Raw genomic sequence first — 21,699 nt, forward strand, 5'->3', positions numbered from 1 at the left:
ATGTAGACAGAAAAAAGCAGCAGAAAATCTCATCTAATTTGAACTCTGAATTGTTGCCCTTTGCATGCCTGCCCTGTGGCATTTACACAGAGCAATATTCACTTTTGTAATCAAAGCTTCGGATGATATTGAGCACTTCTTTGCCATCTAAATACTCGTGCACTGTCTTATATTCTTTTCAAGCAATAACTTCTATAGTGTGACCTGCTGTCTTTTTGACAATTAATGTTATTTATGTAAAAAAGTCAGTCCTTATCCAAGGATTTCTCTTCTGTCATTTGACTCACACTTACACTGTGTTATGCAGAGTACAGATCTTCAGGTGGGCTGAATTATTAGGAGATTATGTGACTGCATGGGCAATCATGCCGAGATAACCTTTCAGCATATCCTTTTTATACAGGTGCTCGGCTGGATTCGGAATGGGGAGTCAATGCTCAATGCCAGTCTAGTCAACGCAAGCTCTCTTTCAGAAGCTGAGCAACTCCAGCGAGAGCATGAGCAATTCCAGCTGGCCATAGAGGTAACAGTGGGGACATTTTGCTTCTCTTTCCCAGATAAACAGTATATATGTGGCTGACATAGATCAAACCATTGTTTTCTTGAAAAAAAAAAAAGAGGGAAAATATTCTTTGAACAGTTAATTTATCACTAACCTCATGTAGCAGAGGGTTAATAGTGACATAAATGATTTATCATTGATCGCTAGTCCTTCTGCTGTCAGTTGCAAACAGTGGCATTCAGGATAACTCCAGACATGTACATCCTGGTAATTCCTTTGGTAACATCTGACAAAATTAAAATTCATGGAAGTGAACTTGAAATGGGGCAAGTTCACAAAGTCAATTCCTTTCTGAGAACAAGATATGTAGATTATTTCCAGGATCCACCATTATGAATTTATTCATCACTGAATATTAAAGCACCCTCTCAGATGAAATCTCTATCTGACTTAATTCTGCTACTTTGGAATGAAGAAGGGACTTTCAGAAAAGAAAAGCTCTCCTAAAATATTGTTTCTTCAGACTAGAGAAGTAGAGTTTGTACTAACTGTTATCTAAATTGTGGTTTTGCCATAAGCCTTGTCCATGGGATAGCATATAGTTATACTGCTCTCATATTGAGATTTATATGTTTTTATATTGCATTCAACACGATAATATCTCAGCATCTTCTAGTACTGCAATAAGTAATGTGATTGCCATCTGTCACTGTATAAGATATTATATTGGTGACATACTAGGGGTTGTATTGCCTCTCCCATTCATGCCAATTAAGAAGTGTCTAGTTCCCTAGATTATTACTGTAATGAGTGAAGGAACATGATGTTTTTCTTAGGTCTCCTCCTATAATCAAAATGTGTTCAAAACAAAACTAGCTAGCTTCAAACTTGCAATTGCCATTAAAATAACATCTCCATAGAGGGAGATTTGGGAGAATTCTGCTTAGTAGAAACTGTTGCTTTAATTTTTAAGGAAACGTATGTTATCAATGTCGTCAGTTAGTTTAGGTCTTATAAACTCTGAAAATAATCAATTTTGATCCAGTTCTACTAGGATTGAGGACAGAGTTTAGTATCTAGGGTAGAAGGAAGGTGACAATTCTGTATCAGCTGGTTGGCACTGAAATGTGCTGACTGGATCTAAGCAGCATTGGGCAGACAGCACTGTGGGGAAGAATACAGAGTATCTGTGTAGCACAGCTTGCTACCACTTAGGAGAGACTTGTAGTCAGTGGTAAATGCAAGCCACACAGGGAGAAAAGGATTACAACATTGTAGGGCAAGAAAGTTTGCAAAGGGAGAAAACAGGAGATTAAATATTAATAGTGTTTAAAGCTCAACATGTGAGAGAGATGTGCAAAGCCCACAGGGCAGAGACAGGTCTCTAAAGGCTTTCTATATGTTGAATTCATTTTCATTTACAATGCTTTAAACTCTGTTTAAAATAAGCATTAGCATCCTAAAAGCAGTAAATCAGTGTTCTTGAACATCTTCCTAAATGTTTCTGACAACTATTAATCCTTTTTGCTAATAGCTTTCTGTACATTGTATTATTCAGCTGTGTATTACCAGACATTTTCAAGCTCTTTTCCTAGTTCAGGGATTAGGTCATTAATGTATAAATTTGGCATTAACAGTTAAAACCTAAACAGACTAGATGTGTCTTTAGGAGACTTTTGGGTTTCCTTACAGAAGATTAAAATTAAATCCAAAATATTGAGCTAAACATTGCCCCCCTCCATGCAGCCACACAAGAGGAGAAGGGAAGGACTCAGGGGTCTTCTTCAATTTGGGAGCTTTCATAATGGCTGCCTTTACATTCAGCGGTGTGCAGTCTGCTACTCCAGTGCTCCCACTGGGAGTAATAACTATGAAAAAAGATGAGGCGTGTGTGGATTCATTGTTCTGTCCCTCCTGCACCCTGCTGGCCTTCATAGCTGAACAGCTGTGTTACACCCTTAAAAGCCTAAATTACTGTAGTAAATTATTTTCCAGTTAGCACAACTAAGGACTCCAGGAGGTACTCTTGTCTCTTGACACATTGTGGGGGTGGTGTGACTGCAACTCCCCTACAGTAACATTTCTTACATTAAATATTATTAATGGCATATTACATGGTACAAGGCATGGGGAGTCAAGATCATTGAGATCTTCAAAGGTTAATATATTTTTTTCATCCAGATGGTTCAAAGTCTATTATGAATTATGACTAGGACTTCTGATTTTAGGGTTTAACTGATAAACAGCAATAAAAATTGAACTGTGTTTATCCAATAAAAACTGGAAATGGGTTCTTGTATCTATGGGCTTGTCCACATGGAGCAGTAATGCTGATTATGGAAATGTGATCTCTAAAGCGCACTAATACATTGTCCATTAATTGGTCTGGTGTGCCCTAAAGATTTACTAGTGCTCTTTCTCACAGTGCTGTTTGAAATGTATTAAATGAAAGTACACTAGGAAACAGTACAAAGGGATTATTCATTACAGTGTATGCTATCTTAATGAGTCATGTATATAACATGCATTACTTATTACAGTACAGGCAGTCCCCGGGTTACATGGATCCGACTTACATCGGATCCCTACTTACAAACGGGGTGAGGCAACCCCACACTAGCTGCGCCCCCCCCCCCCAGCAGACCGCCGAGACGCGCCGCGGTCCTGCCGCTCGCGTCCTCCGCAGCGAGAAAAGCTGCTCCGCGTCTCCCTGGTCTGCAGGACTGAGGGAAGTGAGGTGTGGGAGAATAAAATTGAGCTCTGGAGTTTCCCCTACAATATGTACCAGTTCCGACTTACATACAAATTCAACTTAAGAACAAACCTACAGTCCCTATCTTGTACGTAACCCGGGGCCTGCCTGTATATACAAAGAGCCACTCAAAACCCTAATTGTTGGACATCTACATAAAACTCAAATATTGCTAAAATAAACCATGATAAATGAAATTTAAAACTCTCAAAAGAAGGCCTAATTATCAAATAAAACTATTTTTAATAATAAATTATTTAACTTTTCATGGACATTTACAGAGATTAAAAGAGATAATGGTCCCTTTAAGTCATCTTCATATTTTCAGCAACTGATGGGTTGAAATATTTGGGCCCAATTTCACAGACACCTGGTCAAGTGAATATCTTTACTCACAAGAATAGTTCCACTTAACGTTAATCTAAATACTCATGTGAGTAAAATTATGTTGAAATGTTTCATGATTATACCCTTAGTTTGCTCACTGTTACAGATTTGCTGATTGTTTTCATCCAGAGTTGGGAGCATTAAGCAGTGTGTGAAGGCAAAGTATGGCTCCTGGTTGCCATTAGCTGAATTTTGGGTACCAAAAAGGGTGTAATTTCATCAGGATTGTTCAGTTATTGCCATAGTGGCTAATCCATAGAGTTTACCCATGTCCACCAGTGCTTGCTGCTCTTCAGCTCTTATAACGTGCTGTGTGCTTGTGTTAATAAGGGGCATGAAAATGCTTTACAAAAATAACTGTTAATTGTAGAAAATTATCTGAAAATGTTTCACTCTCTCACATCTCCATGCTCACACCTCACTTCACCTCTTTACCATATGCCTGGCACATCTGTACAAACCTCTTTTTCCTCCCCTCATACACAGTCCCTCTTTCATGCCACTTCCTTACAGAAGACACACCAGAGTGCTCTTCAGGTACAGCAGAAGGCTGAAGTGTTGCTACAGGCTGGGCACTATGATGCGGACGCAATTAGGGAGTGTGCTGAAAAGGTGGCATTGCACTGGCAACAGCTGATGTTGAAGATGGAGGACAGGCTCAAGCTGGTTAATGCATCAGTTGCTTTCTATAAAACTTCTGAGCAGGTGAGCTGAACAATGTTATCCTCGCATATACTCTAAAGGCTATGTCTACACTGCGTTTTTGCGGGGGGGGGGGTTGCGGAAGAGAATATGCTCATTTGCATATCTTCTTCCGATTCTTTTTGAGGAAGAGGTTTTGCCGATAAAAAGCCCCGTGTAGATGGGGCCATTTGTTGAGGAAAAACCCTTTTTCGCAAGAGCCTGTAAACCTCAATTTTTGAGGAATAATGGATACACCATTTTCATATCCTGTTCCACAAAAAAATGGCAGTGTAGTTTAGGTTCCCAACCTAAACAGGAAATATATTGATTGTACCAACCTGTGCTCACAGCCTCCTATTCTAGTCCTGAGGGAATTCTGCAGTGGTTGCATTTGGACTCATAGTAATACTGTAGGACTGTTTTACGGTAGACTCCCTCTCCCCCCAGGACTACTGTTCACTTGTTTACTCTCTAATCTGCAGTTTGGTCCAAATCCCCTTTCATGATTGCAGGCCAAGGTAGATTTATGGGGCATACCACAGAGCTTCAGCTTTAAGGTTCTTCTACCTTATCTTGAGAAGTCCCAACGTACAGATGGAAAGCCTGAAATATTGGGCCCAAAACTTGAAATAGAACTGATCAAAACTGGTTTTTTGACAAGTGGCACTTGGGGCAATATGAAAACTTGTCTTCCCTCCTCCCAAAAAATCTTTTCTTTTTTTTTTTTGCTAAAATGATATGAAAAATATTGAGTTTGGGTTTTTTCTGTCCCCTTCTCCTGGCGGGGAGGGGAGGAAAGGGAAAGAGAAGGGTCAAGGAAGGGAGAAAGAGCCTGAAATTACAACATTTTTGTTTAGAATTTAGATTTTTTTGTTTCATTTTAAACATTCTAAAAGGTGGTGGTGTTTGTTTGTTTCCTTTGAAATTCTCCCACTTGATATTTACCATTTTTGACCAGCCGCAGCCAGAAATGTCCCCACTAATTAGGCATCTCAATTTAAAAAAATAAAATATATTATTCAGTGACTACTCCTAAACCAATAGTACCTCCTAAACCAATAGTACAGGGCAAGGCAGTGTTATCTGGGCTAAAAATCCAATATCAGCTTTACCTTGCCTTGTCTCAGATGCCTATGTATTGCAAAATACATTTAAACTGACTTCTGGTATGGTTGGATTAATTCATCCCTTGCATAAACAAGTGCAACTCCAGCTGAAGTCAATGGGAATTATGTCTATTTACCCTCAGGATTCTCATGTGGAAGCTCAGATGGAATTGCATGGTTTAACTTGAAGTTTGTGCTGGCGTGAACATTGCAAGTCTTTGGTTTGGATATGTAGAAGGAAATAGTGATTTATATCGAAGCCTGCCATATTATTCACATGCAGGTAGTTCGTGCAGTTGAGAGTGCCAGACAGGCCCTGTTAGGACCTGCCACAGTAGAATCCCTGCAATGGTTGTAGTTGGTTTGACAGTATCACATTGTATCCATTGTAGCTGGAGATTTTTCTAACCTTCCACCTTACAAACTACCTTTTGGATGGTCCCCAGTATGGTTTAATGCATCTGTAGCCCTGTTCAATGTAAATGCAAACCTCGTTACATATGTGTCTAGCTGGCAAGAGTTTTGAACACAGTTACAAACCTGAATGCAGATAGGGTTGAAAAGTAAAGGCTGCTAAAGGAATCTGAGAGAGAAAAGCCCCCACTGAAGAATGCATTGCTGCCTTATGCAGTGAGGAGTGCTGGACAAAATATGTGTAGTTAATTTGTCAAATCTAGACCTTTTTCCACTTGCAGGTTGCTGATGAGCAAATTGCCATGTCCAGCAATTTGTTCATTAGTTGCTGCTATTCAGTGAACATTTGGTGTAAAGATAATTCACCTCACAAACTGTTTTCTGTAAGTAATTGTTCATCAATAGGCTGTTTGATTGGCTGCCTAGGTCACATTGTTTTTCTGTCCCCTGATTAGATTATAGTAATTTTTATACACAGGAGGATAGCCTGAATTAGTAACTGGGGCTTTGATACTCTCAGAAAGGGAGTGCAGGGTGCAGCAAGGCAAGAGAAATTAGGGTTTTGTGAGAAATGTTTGAACTTTTCCATAACTGTTCCACAGCAGCTGTTATTTCTGCCACATGATGCCAGTCCTAACTGTGTTTACAACCGATTAATACTAAATTTTCCTCATCATGGTAACTAAGAGTATTGATACATGAACATAGGAGGCAGTCCTATTTTGGAAAGACATGTACACAATGCTTTTCATTTTGTTTGATTAATTGCTAGTACTATTTTGATGTCCTCAAGAACTTCAAAATAAAAAACAAGTAAGCCAAATATTTATGTACAGCACTTATCACACTTCTTATGCAAATAAATGTTCTTGTGTCAACATCCACAAATACAAATTTGTTCTGAACATTAGCCTTGCTCATATGAATATTTGTGGGAAGTGTGTAAGAAAGTTTGAATATAGTCAAATCCAACTCCATTGAAAATGTGGGAGAATGTTTGAAGGACATATTTTAGAAGTCAATGAGACGTAGCACCTGGGCAGTAGGACACTTACAATCCCAATCACTCACTATCAGCATGCAGTATTTTCATAGTAGTCAACGTTCCATTGCTATTAAGGGCTGTTCTGCACACCATTTTCATACCAGTTAACTATAGGAGTTGAGATAGCTCCCTCCTGTAAATTTACCAGAGCTGTCTAAGCACCTTTATATCAGTATAATCACATCAACCCCAGGGGATTACACCAGTTTAAACTATAACCTTTTCTATACAGCAGTTACAGACCCTGGGCACAGACAAGACCTAACAATTAATTCCAGCTTTAGGTTCTGTTTCAGGAAAGGATTTAACCATGTGTTTAATTTCAAGCATGTGCTAAATCTTGTTTACTTCGGTGGGATAGAGCACATGTCAAAGTACCTTTCCTGAATAGGAATCCTTTCCTGAATGATCTTTTGTGGGTGGGTGGAGCCCTCCCCCCTAGGCTAAATCTCAGGGCCTTTCATCTGTTGGAGGTTTCTCACCTTCCTTGGATGGAAAGTGGGGGTTTTCCCCTTTAACCAGGATGAGGTACAGACCACAGTCCCAAACTCGAAGGATCCCTATTGTGCAGAATGGGTGACAGAGCCATCCATGATGAGGCCCTTTGTACTCACATATCCAACATTCCCTAATGGTACTGCAACTGTGGATTGAGATCCCAAATACTTATCTGAGAAACATTTTTGACTGGTCTAATAGGGCACATCTACACAGCAGGGCTAAAGCTGAAATAAGATATGCAATTTGAGCTACATCAGTTGTGTGGCTTAAGTCAAAATAGCTTATTTCAGCTTTTGGCGCTGCCTACACAGCAGGAAGTTCGAGAAAGAGCACTCTTCTTCTGACTTCCCTTACTCCTCATAAAATGAGGGTTACAAGAGTCGGAGTAAGAACTCCTCCAGTCCTCCAGCTCAACGTTGTTTCAAAATAACTGCTTGCAGTGTAGACGTAGCCATAGTGAGCTAACCAGTTTTTAATGGATCTTTATGTTGCTGATTGTGGCTCTGGGTAACTGAGTTTTGGGGCCATTCTTCAGGTGTGCAGTGTGCTGGAGAGTCTGGAACAGGAGTACAGAAGGGACGAAGATTGGTGCGGAGGTCGGGATAAGCTTGGACCAGCAGCTGAGATAGACCACGTCATCCCCCTTATAAGCAAACATCTGGAACAAAAGGAGGCTTTTCTCAAGGTCTGACCTTACTTTTCTAATTGCTCAGAAACCCCTTCAGGCTTGGAAGAACAGGGTTATTATGTATTATTATACTAATTTACTTTCGAGGAGGCAGAGTAGTTTAGAGCAGTGTTTTTGTGCTGGCAGGGTGGGAGGCTCCAAGTTCTAATGCCAGCTCTCCTGACTTCATGTGTAACTTCTGAGCAAGTTTCCCACCTGTATAAAGAGTCTAGAAATACTTATCTCATAGAGGAATTAAAAGAATGAATTAGGAAATATTTGAGTTACAGTTGGAGCATGTTAATTGCCACAAGTGGAAAGTATTATTTGTTCTCACAATAATTTATTAGGAAAATGTAAAATACAGGATAGCACAGGCATTTCATTTTGCTTATTTCAAATTTACAATTTTTAGAATTCCATGTAACTAATTAATTGGAGGTGAATGAAGAATATTTCACCTCCACAGGCAGCACCGCAGTGAATTCTGGGCTTTCTGTCTGACATCCAGGTGTTATGCCATGTGAGTTGCTGAGCTGGCCGACTTGAATGTCAACTAACCAGCAGCACCCATTATAAATGATTCTGTGTATGTAAAATTACTCACATAGGCCAATATTAAAAGTGAAAGCTATAGATCATTCATTGCATTGTGCAGTGAGCAAATTTCATGAGGCATTAATTGGCACATAGCACCGGAACAGGTCTCCTGTGTCATCAAGTTCAGTCCTTGCTATCACAGGCAACTCTGTCATCTAATCACATTCATAAATTCACCAGACAATTTCTGCTAGATTGAAAATATATGTAATGTACCAGATCTCTGCACAATTACTTTATTAATATCATTAATTTGCTTCAGAAAATCATCAGCCCCTGTTTCTATATAGTCGGATATTTTAATAGTGTGCAATGCACCATCCATGAGATTGTTAGTTTTAATGATGAGGAATCCTGTGACACCTCGTTGTTTTTTCAGATACAGACTAATATGGCTACTCCTCTAAGAACTGTTAGTTTAGTGGGTGATGTGTGGTATGTCTGATTGTCCACGTTTCGTGTCTGTTGCTCTCCAGAATTCTTTTGTGCATGAGACCCTTTTCCTGGAGGTGAATAGAAAATATTCACCATTCAATAAATTTCTTTTTGGTTGTTTTTTTTTGGGGGAGGGAGGGCAGATGGACTTTTGCAATGGTAACTCTTCTCTGGGGGCGGGTTTCCATAGGCCTGCACATTAGCACGAAGGAACGCTGAAGTTTTCCTCAAGTACATTCACAGGAACAATGTCAGCATGCCTGGAGTAGCAAGCCATACCAGGGGGCCTGAGCAGCAAGTGAAAGGTTGGTGCATTGAGGCAATGACAACATTACAGGTTTTTCTTTTACCAACCTAGACGTCTCATCAGCCTAAGGCTTCTACAGACATATCATAAAGGAGCCCAGAAATTTACTACCTACTATAACTGAAACAACATCCATTATCATTAACTTTAACGACAACATTATGGGGCCTTTATGAAGGAGTTCCTTTCTTCATTAGACTGAGTTTCTCATACAAAACACTAATTCTGATCAATGTTAAATGGACCTCAGAAAGAGCCTTCAAACACCGGCTCTATGGCTCCTCTCATTTGGATGGGAAAGGCAGAGAATCACAAGGTGCAGTTCCATGGACCTTGTGATACAGAGGTCAGACAGGATGATCATAAATACATTTTGGCATTTATATATGTCAAAATAGGAATAGACACACATCAGGTATAAGATCTCAATACACATCTCTCCTGCCAAGACAAGCAAAAAATCAAAATCAAAATATTCTTGTCATTGAAATGCAACTCAATTCATTTTTATGCCATTTTTGTATGATCATACTGCCATGTCAAGTTCTAACCCCACTATTCTTCACTAGTCTCTTTCACTTGGTCAAAAGAACATTGTTGCAACATGATGCTATATTTGAAGTTTTAGCCTCCACTCTTCATTGAACAGTTGCTAGTCTGCCCCCAGCAATCGTGTGAAATGCTGCTAAATAGGAGCCAAAGTGAATCTGCAGAACTAAGCCATTTTTTAAATATTGAATTTACTTGTGAAAGCTGTAGAAAGGAGCAGATGAATGGCAATACAGATTTTATATATAAACTCTGCAAATGAGCGGATATCCGCTTTATTTCTATTTGTATATAAGTGTCTTGTAGACTCTGGGCCTTAGACCTCAAGCTGGGCATGGCTGGGCTGGCTATTGCCAAATAGGCTAGTCCACACTAGCTCCCCATGTGGACACACTACTGTGGACTAAAAATCAATTTATTCCAGAATAATTAGTGAGCTTCCAAAGCACTGTTATTATTCTGGAATAAAATCACTTTTAATTTGGAATAGAGAATGTCCACCTGGGGAACTATATTACTTTATACTTGATTCCAGTCAATATTTTTGTGTTAACAGGCCCAGTGACCAAAACTTCCTTTGTCTTATAAAAACAGCTGTAGGATTTTGCTTGCTGAGAGTCTGGCCAGCAAATCTTCATTTTTAAATTAATGTGTGTCATGCACTGGCTAAGTGTGTCACATCCCTCTCAATGGTTCCCATAAAGGTGACACCTATTCTTAATCATTCTGTAGCTCAAGAAATAGAGGCCTGTGTTTTGGTTGTGAAGGGCCTGTCCCCATTGTCAAGTCTACATAGCTTGGGTTGACACAGGTTAGAAGATAACATATGCCTCTTTATGGCATTAAGTAACAGCAAAGCTACGTCAGCTGCTCCAAGGCCTTTGGACTCAAGATTGCAGTCATCTGCATAAAGCCCTATACCACCTCACTTTGTGGAGAGGAAAGGGGAGTTAATCAATGTGTAGTAGTGGATCCTCAAGTCCTGTCCTTACCCTCCCAAACCAGAATTCACTGTAAAGGGCTGCAAATTGGTCTCCAGAGTTTCCAGCCCCTTCACCGGCTCCACAAACCTTATGTTCCCCATCTAGTGGAAATTTGCCGGTTTGTTTCCCCTGCAGAGGAGAGGCACCATTTTTTCCATGAGGACTGAACCTGATTCCTCCCTAAATTGTGCACAAGTATTTGATACTTCTAAAAGGTCATTTCTTCTGCTTGGACTAAGATGCTATCCAGTATCAAGCTCTCCACCGGGTAGAATAGAGTAAAAGTGCAACTTTTCTTTTCCTGTTGCTATTATTCTGGACCTCTGAGTGAAGCAGCAGGCTAGAACATGCAGTGAAGTTGCAAAAATAATGTGCGTCAAGTTATGTTGGCTCTAAATTTAACTAAACTCTATTTTGGCATTTTCTACATCCCCCACACTAGGGTATGTCTAGACTGCATCTCTCTGTTGCCAGAGGGATGCAGATTAGACAGGTCGACATTGCAAATGAGGCAGGGATTTAAATATCCCGTGCCTAATTTGCATAAAAATGGCCATCGCGTTTTGCCGACTCGGCACTTTGTCAGCAAAAAACAGCAGTCTAGAGGGGGATGTGTCGAGAAAGAAAGCCTTTTTTGACAGATCCTGTAAATCTCCTTGCAGGAGGCATAAGGGATCTGTCGAAAAAGGCTTTCTTTCTCAACAGATCCCCCTCTAGACTGCCACTTTTTGCCGGAAAAGTTCTGAGTCAGCAAAACGTGGTGGCCATTTTTATGCAAATTAGGAATGGGATATTTAAATCCCTGCTTATTTGCAATGTCAACCTGCTTAATCTGCATTCCTCTGCCAACAGAGGGATGCAGTCTAGACATACCCTAAGTCACTAATGCCTGGTAATGCTGAAACTGGTTTAATTGTTACTAATATTGATTTTTTTTCAATTGAAAAGAAAATTCCCCAAGTTCCCCAGAATTCCGCCAATTTGTTTTGCATTTTTTAAACCACCTTTCTTTAACTCAATGTTTTGTTAAGAAGGATGGTCTGAAGGTCTCTACTCCAGCAAGGTTACGCTTGTGACTGGGAAATGAGCTCAGGCTTATGTTGGTTTATATCTGAGTCCAGTATAGCCCCATTCTGTTTGACTCCACAGCCATTCTGAGTGAGCTGCTGCAGAGAGAGAACCGGGTTCTTCACTTCTGGACTTTAAAGAAACGGAGATTAGATCAGTGCCAACAATACGTGGTCTTTGAGCGCAGTGCCAAACAGGTACAGTAAAGACCCAGTCCAGTCTGGGGTTTTTAATCGGTCACTGTTATATCTATATCACCCTTTTGTGCTGGGCTTTTATTGCCTCTCAGGATCATATCTCCACTCTCTGATTTGTAACTGATAAATAGAAATGGCAGGGAAAACCCTACATCTTGGAGGTATTTAAAAAAAAAAACAAGAATAAACATTTTATTAATTCAAATGCTCAGCCAGCTTTGTTCGGCCATTTGAAAGCAAGTAGAATGAAACATTAAAATACATGCTTAAGCCCCTCAATGAAAAGAGCTTCAAATATAACTTTCTCTGTCTTACAGAGTACACTGACAGAGCCAACAAAACTGTGGACTAGTTACAAAAAGAATTTGTAAAGTTGTATGAATTTCTCCTTGTTAGTGGTAATTAAGGGAGTCTGACATAACCCAGGAAAGTCTTATGTGAATGTTACTTGAAGTAAGGGGGATTTTCCTGAATTACAGATTTTGACTGCAAGGGTCTGGAACAGTGAGGTATAGCCAGAAAAGTATCTAAAATTGAGACATGTGTTCCCACTGTTAGTATAGCCTTTTGTGCCTTCTTCCAGTTCCAGGGCCAAATCTAACAAAGAGGTGTAAGGTGGTAAATTATGTGTTGGCAAGTGGGTCTAAGTCAGTCTAAGGGTACGTCTACACTGCATGCTTATTTCAAAATAAGCTAATCCAGAAGAAATATTCCGAAATATCTTATTTCATAATAGCACATCTACACTTCAGGGAAGCCTTGAAATTAGTTCGAGGCAGGCTCCCCTAATGTGGACATGCTACCTCGATTTAGAGCCCCAGGAAGCACCAGGGAGTAATTATTTTGAGTGGCCCTAGGGAAGAGCTATTTCAAAATAGCAGCAGTGGAGTATCCACACTACTGCTTTTTCAAAATAGGCGCTATTCCTCGTGGAATGAGGTTAACAGAAATCAGAATAAGCCGTCTATTATTTAGAATTTATTTTGAAATAACAGAATTGCTGTGTAGACTCTTGCATTGTTATTTCGGAATATTGGCCATTATTCCAAAATTACGCTGCTGTGTAGACGCACCTCAACTGAATATAAGGAAATATAAAGGTGAAAGTCTCTACAGCCTTTCCCTTGTGTAGTCATTTTATAATAGTGCAAAGTGCTTATTGTTGAGTGACAGGAGAATTTTGACCAGCTAGCGCTTTACACTGTTTATCTTCTGCATATGGTCCTGCCATGGGGGCAGGAGACTGGACTTGATGACCACTCAAGCGCCCTTCAAGTTCTAGTATTCTATGATCCTATGATTTTTTTTTTTTTTTTGGCATCTATCTTCTTAATATCTGGGTCACGGGTGCCACACAAATATGTGGTTTTGAATTTTGTTATTCTTACAACCCCCTGTGAGATAAGGAAATAATTGATTTACAGATGGAGAACTGAGGCACAGAGAGACTTAGGGTATGTCTACACTGCAGGTAGACACCTGTGGCTGGCCTGTGCCAGTTGACTCAGGTTTGCAAGGCAGAGGCTAAGGGGCTCTTTAATTGCAGTGTCAATGTTCTGGCTCAGGGACCATCTTACCAAGCAGGGTCCTAGAGCCTGGGGTCCAGTCTGATCCCAAACATCTACACCACAATGAGACATCCAATTGGCCAGAGCCCCACATGCCAGACTCAGCTGGCACATGCCAGATGGGAGTGCCTAATTACAGGGTGATCATACCCAGTTGGCTTGGCCAAGGCCACACTGGAATTCTGTGGCAAAATAGAGAATTAAACCTGCGTCTCCTAAATCTCAGATTAAAGCCCTCACTGCTGGACTTCCACTCATCCTTCCTCCCTTCTCTCCTTTTCACAGGCATAAATCACTAAACAGGCAAGGCAATAAAGAGTCAGGCCTGATATTTGTGCAGCTTGCATGTGAGGAGGCTGGACAATTTAAGAAAATGCTGGTTAATAGGTATAAGAGTTGGAGTGGGGAGGACTCTCACTCATTCTCCTGGCAGTTGTTTTTCCCAGTACAAGCCTTCTTTCTGGTCCCACTCCAGTTGCACGGTGCCCTCCTCCCAGTATAAAGTATATGGAAATGCAGTTGTTTTGCCCCCATTAAAATTCTCCCTGTGTAAGGGGGATGCCTGGATTGTGTTTAGCCACTGACTGTAGTGCAACTGAACCAGAGAATTACTCTCACTTAAAATCCCATAATTCACTCATTCACTGTCAAGTAATTTATGCCACTTTACATATCACCTCTGAATCTGGCCATCTGCTTCAACTGATGGGTTCTCTTAATGTGTCCCTTGACTGAGTATGTTTTCATTCACAAAACATGAGGTCTCACAGGAACTAAGATCCTTCATTTGTAAGAGTTTTCATAAGAGGAATAATTTTTTAAATACACAAAACTATTTTTTAATTTTCTTTGATTGCTTCTGCTATTCCCAGGCCTTAGACTGGATCCAAGAAACAGGTGAATATTACCTCTCTACTCACACCTCCACAGGGGAATCAGCAGAAGAAACTCAGGAACTCCTGAAAGAATATGGAGAATTCAGAGTACCCGCCAAGGTAAACAGTTACAACATTCTAAGTATGGCATCTGCTTTTTGTGAGCCTGTGTTTGTGGTTTCTGTATCACACTTCCTTTGTCAAGGGCTTAGAACTGTGCAATAAATATTCTCTGGATTCTGGAATCTGCTGTTGACATTCTTGGCCCAGGAGGGAACTTTTTCTTTTGAGAACTGTGAGACACCATTTTTTTACCAGTCATGTGCACAAAATGGGATTTTTATATCATCTGTTTTGATGATGGCATAGTTTTGCTCTGTTCTAAAGCAGGAAGAGCTGATTGGTACAAGGTATAATTCACAGGTGTTAAATTTCTAACTTAGACATTGTAAAACTCCAGTCCCAAAGAATTTTGTAAAAAAAAAATGATAATTTAGCATAACATAACTGAGGTCACCTTGTCCTCCCTGAATGTTCCTTCTGTAATTACTGTTGCAATTTGTGTAATTGATTCTCTGTGGACTGACTACTTATGGCCATACTCTTCATTAGAAGTGCTCCATTGATCCCAATGAAGTATTTCTAATGAATGGGTGTGTAAATTCCTAGGATTAGTTCTGTTGTATCCTGTGCTTCATGAGCAAGAATCTATTAATTTCTATGGCAGATTTCTGTGGAATTTGGGATTGTCATAGATTGATGATGGGGTTGGAACTGCTTCAGGCAAACAAATCCAAACTAAAGTTAATTTACAGACAAAATACACTGAATCCACCAGGGTATTAGCAATTTAGATCCTTATCTGTGACTGTTAAGTCTAAATGCAGCACCGCACTAGCCTCGGTGTTATGTGGACTCAATCCATTGTGTATAGAAATTCATATTCCTTATTTCTTCATGTGACTGTTCATGTGTGTGTGGGTTTGAATCTCAGACTCCCCTTCCCTTTTTTTAAAATAAAAGTTAGTGAGTGACTAAGTTTGTGCAAATGGAGATTAATAATGACAAATAATTCAAGTGGATACAATGCACTTTTCATACAACAACTCTAGTTGGTTTTCAGTGCCTTAAACAAGTGCCTCTTGCAGACCACTGTTACCTTCACAATAAGATGTCAATGAACCATTTTCCAATTACAATATTTTCTTATCCAAGGTGAAGATGCAAGATCAACAGAACTGATAATTTTGTGAATCACTTGCCTTCTCACAGGGTGAAATTGAATTTAATGAAACAAGTTTAATTTTCTAGTGCTGTTGAGGTGGCCACAGATTATCCCATTCATGTGTCTTTCTAGTGGAACATCTAGAATTGCCTTTAAGTTTTGAAATCTCTTTAAAATGTTGTGGAGCAAAACACATTTGTGTATTCCTAGGTAGATTTTCCAAAGTGCCAAGCTTCTGAAAAACAGGCCATGTAGTATTCATCAGGAAGTACTTTGAGTCTCATTCTGCTTTTGAAGATTAATGTTTGAGTCACGGATGGAACTCACTCTATTTTTTGTACTTTAGACATTTACTTTTATAAGCACTTTTCACCACAGACAGTCTGGGTCCAAATCCAGACACCTTCAATTTCTGGGGGAGGAGTTGGGAATCCATACTTAAAATCCAGCTCTGAATGTTAATATTGTCCCATTTTTCTATAATGGACTGAGCCAATTTCTGATCTAAAACATCCATAAACATCAAATCCCACGGAGCTTATGGCAGTGTAAGAACCTGATTAGAATAAAACTTTTGCAGGAGGTAAGAAGTCTGGGTATGAATTTTATATCTTAGTCACTTTTATTTTTTAATACTGTGATGAGAACTATAGCATTGTTTTACATCTGTATCCAATACTTGTATAGGACTCTGTGACCTCAATAATCAATATAATTATATTCAAACATCCCAGAAATTTCATTCATATTTTAATCTAAAGCAGAAATCAGATACTCAAGCCCACCTCACCAGCTGATGTTTTGAAGTACTGATGACAAAATGTTTAAAAGAGTTACCTAAACATGGATTCAGAATGATTGTGTACAGTATATATTGTGATGGGAAACTTGTATCCACTGTCCAAGATCATAGCTGTTACAAACCAGGCTTTGATATTTCGCTAGGGTTCATGGCATCAAAACAAGAAGTAATAGGTTAAGAAAGAAAAGGTCTGCCAACTTTTCCTCATAGTTTTCCTTTATGCAGTTCTGGTGACTTAACTTTCCATATTTCATGCAAGGGTTTCTCCCCTTGCAAAATGAATTCTATTGATTAACACTGAGTCTTCCTTGAAAAATGGCATTGCCTTTCTACAGGATATGTAGAAGTTTAAAGCTTCTGAACTTTATGTATTATTAAATAAAGTCTTTATTTTAGTATGTGAAAGATTGTGAACTGCATCTGGCTGCTGTGTGAATTAAAAAGAAATCACAATAAACCTGTCATAACTACGGGCCATGTTTTGGGCAGCAAACCAAGGAGAAGGTGAAACTGCTCATACAGCTGGCTGACAGCTTTGTAGAAAAAGGACATATACATGCCACTGAAATCAGGAAATGGGTCACCACTGTTGACAAACGCTATCGAGACTTCTCTCTGAGGATGGGGAAATACCGCTACTCACTGGAAAAAGCCCTTGGAATCAATACAGAGGTACTGTAAGTCAATGTCCTGCTGTGATATTATACCAAGCAGTCCAGAAATAGCTCTGCCTACAGAGAGAAAGCTACTCATTGGAGGTCAGTAGGCTAACAGGCTCATAGTTGAGGAGGAGGAAAGAAGAGACTTCTACACAAATGTTTGTACCCATTAAAAGGAGATCTATGGATACAGTGGGGCAGTGGGCAACAGATTAATCAGGTTAACAATCCATGTTAATTGTATCATAAATCACAACTCTTCTTCCCAGGCATTGGTCTAGATTTCCACATCCCAACCCTTACAGCTAAGGTCTGAGAGTTCCCCATCACATATCTGGATTCTCCAAGGGAGCTATCCAGTGAAGCACAGGAAACAAAAACTCATACTTTGGGTATTTTGTACTGTGGGTAAAAACCTTTAAAACCCTTTCAGGCATTCATGCTACAAACTCATAAAGAACACACACAGTCATCCTCACCAAACCCATAATTTAAAGACCCCTGTCTAGCAGAGGCTTCTATCTTATGCAAACTCCTAATCACTGTCTGGATTGGAATTCCAGGGGCAGAAGATAATTGGAAACAGTTATTGAACCTAGTATAGTGGGAATCGGTATGCTGTGTTTCTTTCTGAACACATTGTAGGATAAATACCTACTAACTTGCCTTGAAAATCAAATTCTTCTGTCCTAGTGCAGGTGAAAAGTCCCTTTAAAACAAATTGGTCTACTCTGAGACTAGATTGAAATACCTTTACACTGGGTAAAGCCTCATTTTCAATTATTGCACTGTTTTTTTTAGTACGGTGCTACTCAACTAATTTAGCCCCAAAGTATAAGGTCTGAAAGTAATGGTAGAGACCTTTGTTAATACATAGTCTTTCCATTTCAAAAAAATTCTTTCCAGGTGAAGCACAATGAAATGGTGCTGTTGATGTCTCTATCTCTGTGTCTTTAATACTTTATCTCTGAATTAGATTCATTTTATGTTTAGCAGTTTTGTCCTATTTTTTTTTTCCTTTTTGTCTGTTTAGTCTTTGAATGTATTATCTATTACATAGCACTGGGATTAAACCCAAATGACAATCTGTGTTGTTGCTGTTTATAGGATAACAAGGATCTGGAACTGGACATCATTCCAGCGAGTCTTTCAGACCGGGAGGTGAAGCTGCGAGATGCAAATCATGAGGTTAATGAAGAAAAAAGGAAATCAGCCAGAAAGAAAGAGTATGTCCCAAAACACACACTGCAACAACACCGAACACGAACTGACCCATTCCCATGGACACAACTCCATAATTCCAGCCAGTTGTGGGGCCACTGATAAATGTCTGTATGGGCTAGAATAGAAATTGTGATTATAGGTTGGAGCGATTTCAAAAGAAGTAGTTTGAATTTCTTTGTGATTAATTATTTCCCAAAAGGTTAATGAGTGAATCAAAGAAGTGGATTAGTACATGCTGGTTGTAATAATTGAGAGATTTGTTATCACTATGGGGTCTTTCTGTCTGCATGACAAGGGGAAGAGAAAGTTAAAATAATATGTATATGAGCAATCAAACCTTATGTCTCAATTAACCTTTTATGATCAAATGGGATGAAATCCTAAATCCACTGAAATCCAGGGGAGTTGTGACATTGATTTCAGTAAGGCCAGCATTTCACTCATGGCGTTTAAAATTCTCAGGGCTTAGATTTAAAAATCTCAGAACTAAAAGTTTTATCAGCCAGGCTAAAATATGGAAAAACTGTAATTTGCAGCCCACACTTTGTCTTAATCTGTGTGTAATTTACACAGATACCCTTTGTCAAGCCTGTGAAATATTTAGAGTGATGGAGGGACTGAATAAGAAGTTGTTTGGGTTTGAGGGGATGTTATATATGTGGTTTCATAAAATATAGGTCTATTTTCAAAATGTGTGGACGTTCAGCATAAGAAACCTAGAACCTACTTTCTTTCAGATGTATTGAACTTCCTAAGCTTTTATTGATTTCAGTTGGAGCAGTGGTTGCTCAGAAACTCAGAATATCAACATCTATTTGTATAAAGTTGGCACCTAATAACTTAGCCACCTAAAGGTTTAGACTGTGCCAATCTGATACAGAGAGTAGTTTACTCCTCAAATAGTTCCAACAAAATCAAAGTACTACTCAACATAAGTATGGGTGACACTAGGTAGCCCATAAATAGTGCATACTTCTACAAATGTAGGTTGTCTAGGCCAACTTCAGAAACCTTATTTATGCAAATCTTCAGTAGACTAGGAGGGAGCCACATGACTAAGGACTTCAGGACTGGCTCAAAGAAAAGACACACCAAATCATTGGAGAAACATATTGTAATTGGATTTTATTCCGAAAGGCTGTATTTGTTTAAAATGTAAAACATTTTATGTGTAAGATTGGTCCCATGTGACTTGAAAATGAGTGATATTTTATTCATAGATTTGGAAGGTTTTATTTATTTTATTTATTTATATTCCACTAGAGCCTAAGTAATACCAGTTAGATGAAAATTAGAGTGGAAGTGCACTGATTTATGACAAAAGTAGAAGAGAACATTTCTTTTTATTAATGCTTTAAGTGTGTATTTTGTCCAAGCTGACTGAAAGATCTTCCTCCTTCCAGATTCATTATGGCTGAACTGCTTCAGACTGAAAAAGCTTATGTCAGGGACTTGCATGAATGTTTAGAGGTAAGTTCTTTGCCCTTTAAAGTCAGAGTACTCTCATTCGCACATATATTTGTGCTTTACAAAGCTGTACAGTAAAGCCTGAGTTTCAATCACTGACTGGCACCTGGAAGGGGCAGTGATAGGGTGCTAAGGCAGATAGGCTGTTCCCTCAATTCAGTTTCTCTGGCCCCCTGCAGTAGTGTACAGGAGAAGACGAAGCATGGCTGGAGACTACAGATAGTTACATTTGCACTGGTGGGAGTATAGGTGCCAACTTCCTCAATTCCCAAGTGGTGCCCAGCCACTACTCCAGGCCCTGGCCCCGTCCCCATCCCCACTCCACACGTTTTCCTAAGGCCTCACCCCACCTCTTACTGCCCCTGCTCCACCCCAAGTCCTGCCCCCACCCTCCTCCTTCTCCCAAGCTCCCACCATGCTTCTACCCACCTCATTCCATTTCCTCCTCTGCTTCCTCCCATCCCCACTCCTCCCCCTCTTCCCTAGCACCTCCTGCATACAGCTGATGAGTGGTGGGCAGGAGGCATGGGAAGGAGTGGGAGGAGCTGATCAGCAAGGCCCACCAGCAGGTGGAAGCCACTAAAGAGGATGACTGATCAGGGGAGGGGCTGTTGATGAGTGTTAAGCACCCACTATTTTTCTCTCTGTCGGCACCAGCCCCAGAGTACGCAGAGTTAGCACCTATGGATGGGAGTTGGGGAAGCAGTAGAATGATCTTTTTTTTTACATTGCCAGAAAGTATTGCAGATACTCTTATGAATATGTCACTGTGTAAATATTTGCACCCCAAGTGACAGTCTGAGCTCTCCTCTGTTTCTAAAAGCTTCATCCATTCAGAGCATAGATTTTCTGTAATTTAAAGTCTTTAAATCATAGTTTAAGGATTTCAGTAGCTTACACAGAGATTAGAGGTCTATTCCAGGAATGGGAAGGTTAGGTTCTGTGGCTTGCATTGTGCAAGAGATCATACTAAGATGATCATAATATTCCCTATTGACCTTAAAGTCTATGAGTCTATGGTTGCCAATACCATAGCATAACTAAGTAACTATGAATAGCAAATACTTTATAACTTAACCCAAAAACTGAAATTTGTTTGTTTTAAACATCCATTAAATAATTTGTATGTAAGATTTCATTAACATTTGAAATCTGTGCCAGGATAATTTGGGAACAGAAAAAGGGGCTGTATCACAATCATAAATACTTGGTGGAAGACAGTTTGCCAAACTCTATTAAGGGTTCAATCTGAGCAAGTCTATGATGCTGACAACAGTAAACAAGGTAAATTTTACAGAAGGAGGTTAGCATTCAAGATCCTACATCTAGAATGTGGCTTTATGCAGAGAATGATAAATGCTTCACTCTTGAGGTTGTGAACTCATCTTACCTTTGAACTGTTTTCTGTCTGTAGTTCTATTTGGGCATCGGCAGTGAGTATTAAGAGAAACAGGGAGCTCTGGTTTTGTCAGCATGATTTCACTTCCTCCTCAGACATCCTTCTCTGTGACAGCACTTTGAATTTCCTGAGACATTTTTCACATCACTGAAGCACTTCCTTTTTATTTCTTTTCAGTTTATTCATTTAATCTCCAAGTGCACATTTCCCTTGTCAGTCTGTGCCTTTGACAGGAAAACAGGAAGCTCTGTTCATTTGCTCTGCACTTCTTGGTACTAAGAAT

The 21,699-nt window shown here is 39.6% G+C and overlaps 1 protein-coding gene across 5 annotated transcripts in view; it reads left to right on the forward strand.

Annotated features, from left to right (window-relative positions):
- The window catches only part of KALRN (kalirin RhoGEF kinase), a 786,138-nt gene that overhangs the window by 524,753 nt on the left and 239,686 nt on the right, over positions 1 to 21,699 (forward strand). For all 5 annotated transcript variants that reach the window (XM_075933149.2, XM_075933142.2, XM_075933143.2 and 2 more), the window contains exons 16-24: positions 404 to 523; positions 4,128 to 4,346; positions 7,927 to 8,076; positions 9,284 to 9,398; positions 12,082 to 12,197; positions 14,638 to 14,760; positions 17,157 to 17,339; positions 18,434 to 18,552; positions 19,954 to 20,020. In XM_075933149.2, the coding sequence (XP_075789264.2) occupies positions 404 to 523; positions 4,128 to 4,346; positions 7,927 to 8,076; positions 9,284 to 9,398; positions 12,082 to 12,197; positions 14,638 to 14,760; positions 17,157 to 17,339; positions 18,434 to 18,552; positions 19,954 to 20,020 (1,212 nt within the window). The remainder of the gene's footprint in view (positions 1 to 403; positions 524 to 4,127; positions 4,347 to 7,926; positions 8,077 to 9,283; positions 9,399 to 12,081; positions 12,198 to 14,637; positions 14,761 to 17,156; positions 17,340 to 18,433; positions 18,553 to 19,953; positions 20,021 to 21,699) is intronic.

The sequence above is a fragment of the Pelodiscus sinensis genome, chromosome 7 (genome assembly GCF_052426305.1).
Source record: "Pelodiscus sinensis isolate ZL-2025 chromosome 7, ASM5242630v1, whole genome shotgun sequence".
Lineage (NCBI taxonomy): Eukaryota > Metazoa > Chordata > Testudines > Trionychidae > Pelodiscus > Pelodiscus sinensis.